Raw genomic sequence first — 15351 nt, 5'->3', positions numbered from 1 at the left:
TTCAATTGTTTTGCTACACAACAGAACTGCCTAACTTATCACTGCAAGTCTCTCTAGCTCGTACAGCTACATTTTCGAGGACTCACTTCGTAGCACACAGTCTACTGCTTGCTGTCCTAAACTCTACTGTCCTTTCTAACACACTGTCTCTCGTCTGTGAAGGCTCTGGATCACATGACCACAACATTGGTCATATTGCGTGCATTAGCAGTAATGTCCAGTTGTTCCTTGTTCAACAGCCCTTGACCTGTGTGATTGGCCTGAATCATGTGTGTCAGTAGGCCGCACACACATTAACCCTTTCAGTCCGCCACTAGGGTTATAATAATAAGATAATATATAAAAATAATTAAGACCTTATGCTGCTTTTTAATTTTTTTATAGGATGAAAGCTACAAGTAGCACTGTAAATTGCGATCTATGGATGGAACAGATGATGGTTTGCGTGGCTGTCATGTGGCCAGCACGACGATCAACCGCCTTCACATTTCCCCAACAAATGTCAGATGCCCATTACAGCTGGTTGGATCCCGAAATAAAAAATCAAAGTCTTCACGGGGATTCGAACCTGGAACTCGAATCGGAAGCAAAGAGCGTTACGACTCAGCCACCGCGCCTTTTGTCTTTTGAGTTTGGGCCTTACATTGCCTGATCACAACCTGCTAATTCCTCAATCTTATTGTGTAAGGACCATACATCGCGTGCCAGTAAGTAAGCCCTCCCCCATAGCCCTATACTGCAATCACTCTTCCTGCATTTCGGGAGCTGGTTTTTATTGAGTTGAAGTCATGAGTTCCTAATAAAATTCCAAGATTTGTTCTTCATTTTGTCATATTCGTCTTTCTGCCTCTCAGTATCCACGGATTATTTATTATTGTATATGTTTTCAGTTTGTGTAGGGCCCTCTTTAGGGTGAGGCCCTATGCAACCGCAGTGTGCACTGCCTTGAGTCCGGTCGTGTAACTAGCCTATAGTGTGCACTGCCTTGAGTCCGGTCGTGTAACTAGCCTATAATTTAGTAACGTAGATACGAAGTTTTCTTTAGCAGCTGTATGAAAGACGCCCTCTGGTAATCTCGGGATCGAGAGTTCAAGAGAGAAACACAAACCTTACCAGGAAGAGGATGCTCACCTTTTCAGCCTCCAGAAAGAAGATCCCCGTGACCACAATGTTGATGGCGTTGCCGATGCTAGGGTTGTGGTACAGTTTGGCCACCTGACCTCATGGGAGAAATCATGACATCACATTAAAAAAACAATCTTTTACTTTAACAATTTTCTTTTCTTTTTAGATGTTATAACGATCTATAGTTACATCTTTAAAAGTAATTATTAATTATTTAAGTAATTTATTTTTGGTTGGCAGCACTTGAATTTATTAATAATGTGGTAAAAAATAATTAGGGGCGATGAGCTTCACGATTATTTTATTTATTTCAGAACAATTTATATTTTTGCATTTAGACAAGAGTTTTGTCGATACCAATGATATATAAATAAAAAGAGAAATAAAAGATGTAATTTGAGGCTCTCTTGTTCAAGATGTTTACATTTTACGGTTCCCTGAGAATTAGTCTTCATCTATTTGTATACAATGCCTCCCGAAAAGAAAACAAAAAAAGTTCAAGGTTTTCTTATAGTTATAATGTTTTTTTGTTTGGTGTAATGCACAAATTGTAAGACAAATTTCCATATGGACAATAAAGATTATTATTATTAATATATTTTAAATATGTGTTACCAAGGCGATAATTTTAAAATGTAGAGTTGACAAGAGGCCCAGCTTTTATCAGTAGATAAGGAAATCTAAAATTAAAGAAATTTTAGCTGCTTACAGCAATATTTCTAGTGCACATAAAAATTGGTGAGGATTTTCACGTTTATTTCATATAGTTTTAAAGAAACCAACGCCAATTTTGGTAGCTGATGTCCAGAGTTTCAGAAAACTCAAGTTGTATGAGTCCATATTTTCAGAAAAGTCAATTGGTATATGTCCAGATTTTCAGAAAAGTCAATTGGTATGTGTCCATATTTTCAGAAAAGTCAATTGGTATGTGTCCAGATTTTCAGAAAAGTCAAGTGGTATGTGTCCAGATTTTCAGAAAACTCAAGGGATATGTGTCCAGATTTTTAGAAAACTCAATGGATATGTGTCCAGAGTTTCAGAAAGCTCAAGTGGTATGCGGCCAGAGTTTTTAAGTGTTAAGACACAAGACTCTTCAAAAATAAGCAGACACTCTAAGGTTCTATTTTATTAACACTTTATTATTCTTATAAAGAGTGTAATCATAATATTTGAAACTCTCTTCATGTCCATGTTCTCCGGTCTCCTCTTTTTTTCACCTCCCTTCCATCTAATACCTGAATTCGCACCATTTGCCATTCACACCATTTGTCACTCACACCATTTGTCATTCACACCTTTTGTCATTCACATCATTTGTCATTCACACCATTTGCCCTTCACACCATTTGCCCTTCACACCATTTGCCCTTCACACCATGCTGCGCTACAACCGTAACACCGAGTATCTAACAAGCTCAGTGGTTACGACAAATTCATACAAGTGCTCGTTCCTCACTACTGTTAGTATATCATGTCTGATTCAGCCATGAAATCCATTCTTATCGTCTCTACTTAACACGAGCGTTTAAATAAACACATTACGTGTAGAACGTAATCATCCTTTTACTCAGCGAACGTCTGTAATTTATAAGATAAGAAATGAACTTACAATATTCATAATCGTCAGTACGTAATTCGTAAGATTCTGTCTGCTAGCCGGAGTATCGCTGGTCAAGTGGTAGTCCATCATTTTCTTGTCCACCACAACCAGAGTCTCGATATAGGACTCAAAGCTCTTTGATCTTTTGGAGCGCTTTCTATAACGTAGATAGAAAAAACAATATGGATATGTCTGGATGTCACACAATAGTTAAAGTCATAACAATATACACATTAGTAGAGTTCCGCTTTCAGATCTTCAGGGCAGATGATGTAAAGGTCCTCTGTTTCTGTGGCCCACGGTTAACGACGGTGCCATGTGGACAGCACAACAACCAACCGCCTTTGCTTTTTCCCAACGTCAGGTACCCAATAGAGCTGGGTGGACTCAGAGGAGCCTTTAAGATCCCGAAATAAAAAAAAAACAAAGCTTTAATAAAAATCCACTTTTTAACACTTGTCAATAAACATACTGTTAACTCATAGCAAGCCATATTTTAAAAGAAATTAATAGAGTACTTGTAAATTGTAACTAATTTTACTACTTTAAAAAAAGTTAAAAATTTTTAATATGCAATATTCATCGAAAAAAAAATGTGCATGTTTTTTTTTAGTTTGTGGAAAGTAAGACCATGTTATACTTTTAAAATCTCTTTTTTTGGAGGACCCTTTTTAGTGAAGTCCCCAGGGCTGTCGCTTAGCCTGCCATGCCTTAAATCTGGCCCTGCTTGTAAACAAAAGAATAGAATTTCGGTTAAGATAGGTTTGGAATCAAGAGGTAGTACAGTTATTTTCTTTGCTGTAACCGGATATAGTTTTTAGATTAACTTGTAAAGCTTGTAATATATAGAAAATTAGTACCGCAATATTAGGGTATATAACTTGACCTTATTCGTGTATCAAAGGGACATCACTGAGATTAAATTATTGGTCATTGGGTAACCACGATGCTAGTTAGTAGCCTATATAGAATGTGGGATTCGGACACGATACACCTAGGATCCAAAGGCAAGCGCTTTACCACTCGGCCACCGAGTAATTTGTTCATATATTTATTTAGGGTCAATAAATTGTACATGAAGATTGTGCTAGTCAGACGAAAACTCATAATCTCAAACAGATGTAAAATGAAAGAAATTGTAGAAGTACTGATAACCTGCTAACACAGGTTAGCTTTGAGTAGGCTTACTTTAACGGCATTACTCAGTAATGTAAACACTCCATTTGAAGTGTGATTTAAAACACAATCTACCTGGCATAACTGATAAGTTCCAAGCTATCTTTTACTTTAAAAACTATCATGTAGCAAAGATGATTTTTTTTTATTTTGTAACCAAAATAGCTTTTTTTCAAATCTTCTCGTAACCTACTCTTTTATGATTTTTTTTATTCAGTTGGTATTTGGACTTGGAGGCCACAACATCCAACATCAATTATTGACAGAGACTCTACTGTGGCCCATTCTGTATTAAAAGTTAAATTGTTGAACAGCCTGATGTTAGTTCTTCACTTGTTCTTGTACTGTGCTTTGCTAACAACAGCCGTACAAGACACTCAGAAAACTGAGCTGCAACGTCGCAACCTGTGGGCAGCTTAAACCAAATAGCTTGTTGCCACGTCATAGGTCTGTACGACTAGGAAACGAGTTATTGGTCCTGCCGTTCAAACACATCCTGGGTAATTGTCAAATTCAGACACATCTCTACAAGAGCAAATCGCCATTACATAATCAGCATTGATGTTCCTCTTTATTACACTTGTCATGCGCTAAGACCTAGATAAATTGTACTTGACCTCAGATACAAAGTCACTCGTACTTCATAATATCCGGACATCAACACGCAACATCAATACTGAAAGCAACTTCTCACGACATTAAAAACAATAATTAAGTAACCCTTTCAGACATTGCGATTACGACATTAAACAAAAAGTATCAACCATTTCAAGCATACGACAGTTGTGAACTATGCCCTCTATATCATTACCTCAAGAGGGAAGTGTCATTCATACTTTTCAGCTTAGGTCTCCACTTCCAGAAGGGGGATTGTTTTCTGGGCTTCAGAATGTCGTTGATATTGTCTGGTCTCTTGCGGTACCATTTGCTAAATTTCTTTCGCTTATAATCTGCCGTAGATGAAAAGTATATACATTTTTTGAAGTAATGATTATGTAATCTTCGATTCAAAGAAGCAACATTAACAAAAAGTTTAAAAACGATATTTCCTTCTTTCTGAAGCTGATAAAAGATCCCCTTTCAGACCTTGTGATCTACTTGGCTAATGATGTAAAGGTCATCTGTTTCTAGGGCGTCATGTGGCCAGCACAACGAACAACCGCCTTTTTTTCCCCCCAAATAATGTCAAGCAGCCATTAGAACTGGGTTGGCTCACAGGCGCCCTAAAGATCGCAAGATTCAAAATCCCAGTCTCAGCCAGAATTTGAACCCGTGACTCCTTGATTCGGAAGCCAAGCTTTTTACCACTCAGCCACCGCGCATCTATGAACCTGATTCTGGTCTATAATTGCTCATTCTATTTATTTCTTATAATGCTTCAATGTTGCAAGGAGTCTTACCAATGAGCTTCCACAATCAATTTCTTGTATTATGTTATAAATCCAGCCAATTTCTACATTTCTTAAGAAGGTGCGCAAAATGTACATAAACGTCGAATTGTTTAATCTAAAAGTGAAAGTATGTTTATTCTACTCTTTACTGAACACAAGGAAACATTTGAGCCAAGTGCGGGAATATCCACTAAAAGTGTGTTAAAAATAGTCTTATTTAATTTTTAAATGGTTATATTTAAAAAACAACAACAATCAAACCAGAGGTTTTTTTTACTGTGTGGCCAATAAATTTGTTTTGTTTTTTTAATCCTAAAGGGGTATGCTTAATTAAACTGTCGAATTTCTAAGAAAATCGTTAGAGCGATTTTCGGAATATCGAAGTGTCCAGGTTCCAACCACTGCTCAACTTTTTAAACAATGAAGTGAATAGGAGGAATTGTAAAAAAAAAATGTTCATAAAATCTCATCTCTAGATTTGTATGATTGTGTGTTTACACAGATTGAAGAAAAAAAATATTTTAAAAGGTTTGTATTTGTGTTGAAGCCGTCTCAACAAAACAGTGCTGAAAACTTTGCCTGGGACAGAGAGGAGAGTAATGCCCCTCCAGTTGTTACAGTCTGCCAAGTTGCCTTTTTTTGGAAGCTTTACAATCACTCCCTTTTGCCAGTCCTCTGGGACTTTTGAAGTTCGCCAACAGAGATTTAAGAGATCAGTCATTCTGTTAACAATGCACTGTCTGTAGATGAAAGGCTCAGAGAAGAACAAGCAGGTTTCCGAAGAGGCAGATCATGTACAGAGCAGATTTTCGTTTTACGAAATATCATAGAACAAAGTCTTGAGTACCAACAACGGCTAACGATCAGTTTCGTGGACTTCAAAAAAGCGTTTGATAGTGTCCACCGAGAATCACTATGGAAAATAGTTAGAGAATACGGTATACCAGAAAAATTCGTCCAGATCCTACGACACCTTTACAGTCAGTCTAGTTGCTGCATTAAAACAGAAGAGGGAACAACAGAGTTTTTTACAATCGAGACAGGTGTGAGACAGGGGTGCATCTTATCTCCCTTCCTTTTCCTCCTAGCCATCGACTACATAATGAGGAGAGCAATGAACCAGACTGCCTTTGGTATTCCATGGCATGAACAACTCCAATTGACGGACTTGGACTTTGCTGATGATGTTGCACTACTCGGGGCTACAAATAAATGCATTCAAAAAATGACGGAGAGCCTAGACAGAGAGGCACCCAAAATTGGCCTCCGCATAAACTTGGATAAGACTAAAATTATGCGAGTGGGATATAAGGCAAAGGGTGTCCCCGTCAGACTTGGCGAGTCAAAGCTTGAAGAGCTGGACAAGTTCACGTACCTTGGCAGCATCATAACAAATGATGGAGATGCTTACCATGATGTAGCGTGCCGAATAGGAAAGGCAGGGAGCATTTTCCAAAGGCTGCAGCCTATTTGGACTAGCCAAGCCATTGGACTCGAGACAAAAATACACCTTCTCAACACAATCGTCATTCCAACTGCTACATATGCATGTGAGACATGGAAGTCATCTGTCAAAATTGAGAAAAGACTAAATGTGGCTCAACAGAGATGGCTGAGACGGATTTTGGGAGTCAGTTACACAGATCGGATCTCAAACAAGGAAATCCTTTGCCGAACTGGGAGTCGAACACTTAGTGACGTTGTGACTGAGCGTCGCATGAGGTTTGCGGGACATGTTCTACGTCAAAATGAATTACGCACACCAAGAGTTGCGATAACATGGAAGCCAAAACGAGGAAAGCGCAAACAGGGACGTCCTCGTATTACCTGGCGACACACCTTCATGGAGGACCTCAGAACAGTGGACACCAGATGGGAAGAGGCTTCAGACATTGCCAGTGACAGATCATTATGGAGACAGCTTGCCGCCCAATGCGCCGAACGGCGCGGGAGGACCTAAGTCTAAGTAAGTAAGTATTTGTGTACAGGGAGTTAAGATATTCAAAACTTGAACACACCAAGTTATTAACCCTTGGTTTAAAATTATCCTCCAGTGTATGGCAATGGTGAATTAATAATCTACACTGTACAACGTCGATTATCAAGATTAATTGGGACTGAGGGTCTGTTCGAATAATCAATCGTCAATATAGCCGAATGCGGGATATTAGAAACGGTCTATTTCACCAACAATATAAAGAAAACTCATTTGGGGGCATCGCACCCTAAGTAGACATAAGAGTAGATTATACAGGGGAACAAAGCGTTTAAAGTAGTAGCCTATCATTATTTAGAGAAATAATCGCTGATGTTTCCCTGTACATGAACAAGACCATTTAGATACCTTACTGTAAAACAAAAAGAAACAACAAGACGATAATAAAATAGTCCGGATATTCAACATTCCATATAACTGACATCCGGATAAACGACATTCTACTGTATGTGGGTTAGTCAATTCGGTTAGAGTGAACCCACCTGTAACACCACAGTAGCGCCTGAGATCGCCGTATTTGAGAGACGACCGACTGTAAACCACATGAGGGTGCCCCTCCACACCAACCACGTTGGTGTGGTTCCACAGAGGCTCCACAAAGTAATCATCCGTTGTGGTAGAGAAAACTCCGTGCTGAGGAGGAAACAGACTTTTAGTATTCACCAATTTAACACACACACACACACACACACACACACACACACTCACACACTCACACACACACACACACACACACACACATATATATTTATATATATATATATATATATATATATATATATATATATATATATATATATATATATATATATATATATATATATATATATATATATATATATATATATAAGGAACATCCAAGATAGAGTGTATTGCAAGATGTATCAAGTAACAAGGGCCGGGTTCAGGTAAGTGGAGGCCCTCCGGGGCTAGATTTTGTGGATGCCCCTGGGCAGTAGCCCTGCCTGAGCTCTCTTAAATCTGGCACTATCCAGTAACATTGGCCTATTATCTTAATTTTGACGCGCCCACTTTTTATTCGACATAGTTACATTTGGAATAAACACTTTATTCGCGAGCATGTTTTAGCAGCCATTTAGGTTCTTGTTTGATTAGTAAAATAACAGTAGGCTACAAATCTAAACTGCTCGCTTAATTAATTTTTTTTTCTATACGCCAAAACTAAGCTGGAACAACATATTAGTTATTCATACACCGACAACTAGCAATAGAGAAAAATTACAATTTAAAAACAAAGCTTATCTAAGGGTAAGAACCGCTTATTGCTGCCATTTATTGAAAATTACAGGGTTAAACTGCTTTACTACTATTTAAAACAAATTTAATTAATCAGTACTTAATTTTTCTGTAAATTTTTTTTTTTTATTGATTCCTGTATTTTCATCGACTACGAATAATTAAGCAAAATTTCAACTTGATCTGAGAATGGGAAGTGGGAGAAAAAACACATGTCAAAACATAATATGGGTATTAAATCCATATATACATCTAGATCATTCATTAAGTAGCATTTATTCCCCTTATTTCGATATCAAACAAAATAATTAATCACCAACAATTAATTAACTTATAGCTTAATTTTTTTTTATTGATTCATGTCTTGTCATGCTTAATGAATAATTGTACCAAGTTTTAACTTGATCCGAGAATGGGAAAGGTGAGAAAAAACATGTTCAAACTTTTTACTAGACAGATAGACAGACAGACAGAATGTGTTGATATAAGCTTTGTAATTAATGCTAACTAAGCTTTTGTCTTGTCAACTCTTTTAGTTAATACATATTAGGGCACCGTCTACAACAAAGGCAAAAGTTCGTACGGTACATTGGCGTACGACACATGCTGCTACCTTAGATAAATGCTAACCAAAAATAATCCTGCTCCGCAGGTAGCACAGTAGCAAATATAATCTGATTGCGTCAGATATTCGTTTCTCGGTCAAGTCTGACTTGCATAAAAAAAATTTTAATACAAAAATATTCTTAAATTTTATTGAAACGGGCGGATAGCTTCTCCTCGCTAAAAAAAAAAAAAAAAGTAATAAAAATATAAGGATTTCTTGCAAGCAATATAAAAAACGAGATTTAAAAAAAAGAAGTTTGTGTAAAAACACAAACTCAGAAGCGTCCCCCGAAGTGATCAAGTCCGAAGGGTAAAAGGCAGGTATTTTCATCATTAATCCTACCTTCGTCAATACAATGAGACGTGTTGCCGATATTTGTGTATTGTTCGGCTAACTAACGATAATGTCATTAATGTTATTATATTGGTCATATTGTTACTTCAAAAAAAAAAAAAAGATGATTACTTCCTACGCGTCATGCATCTAATTATGCATAGTAACCAATGACTTAAATTCTGCCAAGCCATTGGGTGTCCTGGCTAGCTCAGGCAACCCATTCCAAGCTCTTATGGTAGTATTTAGTTAGGAGCATTTGTACAAATTTGTCCTATTCAGTAAACTGATTTTGATATAAAGATACGGTTCAATGATTAATTAATAAATTAATTAATTAATATATATCAAACTTTTAATACATTGAGACTTTATATCATGGACCCTTTCATTACTATTAGAGCTAGGAATGGGTTGCCTGAGCTAGCCAGGAAACCCAACGACTTGGCAGAATGCTAGTCTTATTCCTTTACTCACTGTTAGATTCTTCTAACCCCTAAATATAATCTACTTTTGCTTTTCTTTCAAATGAAATGCCTGGTCGTGCGGTATGCGCTCTGGACCGTTCGGTTATCTCGATGGTCGCGTGTTCATACCATGCTCGCTTCCCTAACCCGTCGTCTTGCGGGAGACTCGGACTAGAAAGAGGACTATCTTCAATTCATTTTAGTGCCCATAATGACTAAACATCCATCTGTCGACCCACTCGTATGCACTACAAGTTCTAGCTGCAGATGTCTGATTCAAAATTTCGGACTTTTGTCTTACGGTGGAAAAGACAACAACTAGAAAATATATAAAATACTTTTAAAATTGATTGATTTATGTGGTGTCATCGACTATGAATAATTGCGCAAAGTTTCAACTGGAACAGACACAAAATAGAGCAGTGAGATTCATAACAAACGAATATTCACATTTGACTAGAGTAACACCTTTAGTAAAATCACTAAATTTAGAAAGCCTTCAGGACAGAAGGCTCAAAAGTAAAGTAGCAATTATTCATAAAACACTGAACCATAATCTTCAAATACAAAAACAAAATTTAATAAAATACTCTGAAAGACACAAAGATGCAAATATAGCATTCATCCCATATGCTAGGACAAATTTGTACAAATGCTCCTTCGTCCCAAGTGCTATTAGAGCATGGTATAGGTTGCCTGAGCTAGCCAGGAAAACCAGTAACTTGGCAGAATTTAAGTCATTGTTTAATATGCTTGACTAAATGCATGATTCGTAGGACGTAATCATCTTCTTTTTTTTGAAGTAACGTCTGTATTATATAAGAAGATAAGAACTGAGAAAGGGAAGTGGGTAAATAAGTACAGAGATTTGTACCAGAGACAGTGAATGGATAAAAGTATATAAAAAGATATCTTGAAGAAATACAACCACAAAGAAACAGCAATGGAGTTAAAGATCAAGATCTTTGGCTATATCTATCAACAAATGAGCACACGTCTTCGTATCTGCTTCTTAAACCAGTGGGACTTCGTTTATCAGCGTGTTTCCCAGACAAGTATTTCCTATGGCGAACAGCACCCCTACGACGAAAGTCAAGGGACAGATGATGATGATGATGATGATGAGATGAAAAGAGATGTATACAAGTAGCGATGCTGGCCAAGTTAATATCACGATAAGAAAGGTAATATAGTATCATATCGACAATGTATTTATCTTGAAACTCCGAAATGTAGAAGCCGAGCCTCGGTCAAGGCCTTCGCCTCTCATCATTTTTAATTTTAGCCATACACTGTATATACATATAGGTAGGTAGATGGGGGGTTGAGTTTTTGAGTTTAGGCACATCGGCACAATTTAGGCCATGTCGTGCCCATAATCCTTCAAGGATCACTCTCCCTTTACATAACAAGGGCTAAATTCTATACAGTTAAATCATTAAATACAAGGTCTATTCACAGTTAAAATAGTAAAGGTAGTAAAAATTTAATATTTGGTAAAAATTTTATGTAAATATTATATGTTCACAGTTCAAAAATCAGATCTTCGTAGATAACCCCTACTCCCGGACAAAGCCCAGTACCTTCCCAGGGAGGGTAGATAGGGAGGTAGGTAGGTAGTAGGTAGGATCGTAGATAGATAGATAGATAGATAGATAGATAGATAGATAGATAGATAGATAGATAGATAGATAGATAGATAGTAGATAGATAGATAGAAGAAACAAGTCCTTTTACGTTTAAAGTGTCTTTTTAATTGTGGAACATTTTAACAAATACATATATATACACGGCAACGTTATGTACAGATCTCCTGCTTCACTCGCTGACCTTTCTCCCTCTCGTGTTTACACACTAGTCACTTCCCCCAAGTCCCCTAACTCTCGATACTCAACACTTGACCGTGTGTCACGGTTGACCACACAGCAACCGTGTCACCACAGTCCTCCCAGGGCAGAGAAAAATTTTGATCGTATCAAAATTTCATGAACCGAATAGTTTGGGTGTACATTAATAATGTTTAACATCGACAAGAAAAAAAAAACAATGACATGTAATACAATGGCATCTTCAATTATGAGAGAACTGATAATGCCTATGGCGACAAATACATTTTCAATAATATGTTATTGCAAGGGACATTTCCAATTGAACTATCGCAGAAAGCTTTCCTGTTATATTATACAATCTTATATACAAAAAAAAAATACACGCATTTAGTTTTTTCTCTGTAACAATAATCTTTTGAATGCCAACATTGTCAGGTGAAAAATGCACAATTAGTTCATACTTTATGTTACATCAAAATATCTTCCAAATTAAGGGAATTGTTTACTTTGTGTTTCTTTCATATCAGTTCCTACATGGACATCTATGACTACAATCAATGCAACAAACTTAAAAACTAAATTGTAGTACAACTTTCACATCTCTGAATGAAATAAAAAAAAATTCAGAAGTGTAATGTTCATTCAATTTTGACAAGACAAATTTTAAAGTTATCATACAAGTTATTTGTTAATTTTCTCATCATCTGATTAATGAATTAACCTAAGTCGAGCGTCCCTAGACATTATCTGCTTCCTCTATTGGTTCTATCACCATTACTCTACAACTGTCTTGCGTGTCTTGATTAGCGTTTGTTGAAAGAGTAAATGGTCTGGGCATGTACAGCTTCAGCATATTGATGTGAAATACTTTGTCTCGGCCTCTGATGTTTATGCTGTAGTCGACCTTCGAAATCACCTTTGTGACTTGGAATGGGCCCTGCCATTTTATAAATAGCTGGTTATTTCTGTCAGGCAGCAGAACCATGACATTATCACCAACTTGTAGTGTTCTCAACTTTCGCCCCTGATTTAACTTTCTCAATTGTTCTGGTTTCTCTCTGTTTGTTTGCTTTTGGACAGTTTCGCATGCTTTGATTATATTTTGTCTTGTCTTGATGACAAGATCGTATCCTGTGTGTACGTCATGTTCTATGTTCCTATTTACTAGAAAGTCTCTGTATAGTGACATGGGTCCCCTAACAGGTGAGCCATAGAGCATCTCGAATGGTGAGAAGCCCGTTGTTGTGTGTGTTACTTCTCTGTAGGCGAACAGTATGGGGTTGATCAGCTTGTCCCAGTCTGTTGGGTTGTCCTGTGCTACTTTGTTCAGCATTGTTTTCAGCGTTGAATTCAGGCGTTCGCACATCCCATTTGCTTGGGGGTGAAAACGGGCAGCAAATTGTTGTTTAATATTCAGAGTTTTGCAAAACTGTGCGAATTCATTTGATTTAAACTGGGTGCCTTGATCACTCAGTATTATGCGAGGGTAACCTGGTCTTGCAAATATTGCTGTTAGTGCGTCTCCGACATCTTCGGAAGAAATTCTTTTCAATGGTATTGCTTCTGGAAACCGTGTGCACATGTCTACAACAGTCAATATGTAGCGATGACCTCTTCCGGATATTACTGGCATTGGTCCAATAATATCTACGGCTATCTTTTCAAATGGCATTTCACTTAAGTCTGTTGTTTGTATTGGAGCTTGCATATATGTTCCCTTTGCTCCATGTATTTGGCAAATATGGCAAGATTTTATGTAGGCCTTGACTTCTTGCGTAATTCTAGGCCAAAAAAATTCATTCAAGATTCTATTCAATGTTCTCTTTACTCCCATATGTCCGGCAAACGGGGTGTCATGTGCAAGCTTTAAAATTGTTTCTCTATACTTCTTTGGAACTAGCAATTGTTGTGTCTTGCCTGCTTTCAGATGAATTTCTCTCACATAGGCACCATCTTCGCCTATCTTAATTAACCCTCGTCTTGGTGGAGCTTCACTTTCTATGAGTTTTATTAGATCTGGGTCATTTTTCTGTTCACTGACAAATTGTTCTGTTTTAATGTGTAGTGGGTCTTGACTTTCTGTGGAGATTTCATTCGGGTTGTTCACTTGATTATGGCTTCTCATATCGCTATTTTCTGTTTCTGTATTTTCATTTTCATTGTTATCAGGCACTTGTATGTTATCGTTTGTATTTAGCACTTCTTCTGCTTTCTTCTGAGCTCTTGTAGTAACCATGGAACATTTCTGTGTGTATTTTTCTTTCCACTTGTTCAATTCTTCTACTGTGCAAGGTTTAGAGCCTTTGATACAGCCAATGATAAGACCAATGTTGTCAGGCTTATTGTCTAGTACTAAAGCCTCATGCCAACCACTGATGAACGGTGTGTGTATGTTGATACGTGCTACCAGATGTGTAGTTACTTGACCCGTGTAACCAACACAGTCTTGTCTTCTTCCGGTGTACTCTTGTGGGTTGACGTATTCTTTTGCGACTAAAATTGCAGTTGCACCTGTATCGTACAGTACGTTGGTCATTTGTTCTCCCACAAAGCCTGGGTATACCTGCAGTTTATTAGTGTGTTTGGCAGCAAATGCTCGATCTCTTGGTCTGTCGTTCCAATCTTTATTGCGTCGGTTGTAGAAGCAAGTCTCTGTTGTGTGGTTTGTTCTACCACAAATTTGACATTGGAAACGAACTCTTTGCTGATTACTTTGATATTCTCTATTCTTGTAAGTATATGTTGGGCTCCTTTCTTCATCTTTCACTCTTCGATATCTATATGTTGGACTCATTTCTTCATCGTTGTCTCTTCGATATCTATAGGTCGGGCTCATTTCTTCATCTTTCTCTCTTCGAGATCTATATGTTGGGCTCATTCCTTCATCTTTCTCTCTTCGAGATCTATATGTTGGGCTCTTGTCAGCGTTCTCTCTTCTATATAAAGGGCTTGGAGTCCGCATTCTTGCAGCGTTGTTCACCATAAAAGCTGATGTCGCAGTTGGGTTTTCTCTAGCTAACACTTCCCTTGGGTGTGCGGCCTTATACTGCCTTAGTTGTGCTATCAGGCTGCTGATGGTCTTTGGCTCTCGCTCCGTGACGTATGTTTTAACATTATTATTGTAAGCTTCCATCACAGCGTCCATTATGATGTGTTCTCTGAGGGTTTCATATTTGTGATCCACTTTTGACAGGTCTACCCATCGATCGAAGTATATCGACATGTTGGTGACGAATATTTGTGGATCGTCGTTCGCCAGAGGTGTCGACTCTTTCAATCTCCTTCTGTATTCGTAACTTGTGGAGCCAAACTGTCTCAGCAACGCCTCCTTCACGGCCACGTACTCTTTTCTTTCTTCATCTCTCATTTGAAGACATATATTGATGGCTCTACCTTTTAAGCGCCCCATGAGGCTTCTTGCCCATTCTGTCTGTGGGAGGTTGCATGATGTTGCTATATCCTCAAATCTCAGTAGATATGAGTCAATGCACTCATTCTGGCTCTCGTCAAATGGAGACATTCTGTCTAATTGTTTGTATTTGTCAAAGTGTTCCTCCTTTTCATTTTGCT

General features: G+C 37.7%; 1 protein-coding gene across 2 annotated transcripts in view; it reads right to left on the bottom strand.

The window, feature by feature from the left end:
* The window catches only part of LOC106078420 (A disintegrin and metalloproteinase with thrombospondin motifs 6-like), a 55714-nt gene that overhangs the window by 29441 nt on the left and 10922 nt on the right, over nt 1-15351 (bottom strand). For both annotated transcript variants that reach the window (XM_056030696.1, XM_056030697.1), the window contains exons 4-7: nt 7771-7921; nt 4713-4851; nt 2735-2882; nt 1132-1215 (exon numbers count right to left, since the gene is read on the bottom strand). In XM_056030696.1, the coding sequence (XP_055886671.1) occupies nt 1132-1215; nt 2735-2882; nt 4713-4851; nt 7771-7921 (522 nt within the window). The remainder of the gene's footprint in view (nt 1-1131; nt 1216-2734; nt 2883-4712; nt 4852-7770; nt 7922-15351) is intronic.

Source organism: Biomphalaria glabrata, chromosome 5 (genome assembly GCF_947242115.1).
Source record: "Biomphalaria glabrata chromosome 5, xgBioGlab47.1, whole genome shotgun sequence".
Lineage (NCBI taxonomy): Eukaryota > Metazoa > Mollusca > Gastropoda > Planorbidae > Biomphalaria > Biomphalaria glabrata.
Note: the sequence above shows the minus strand (reverse complement) of the source record. Positions and strands in the feature narration are given on the sequence as shown.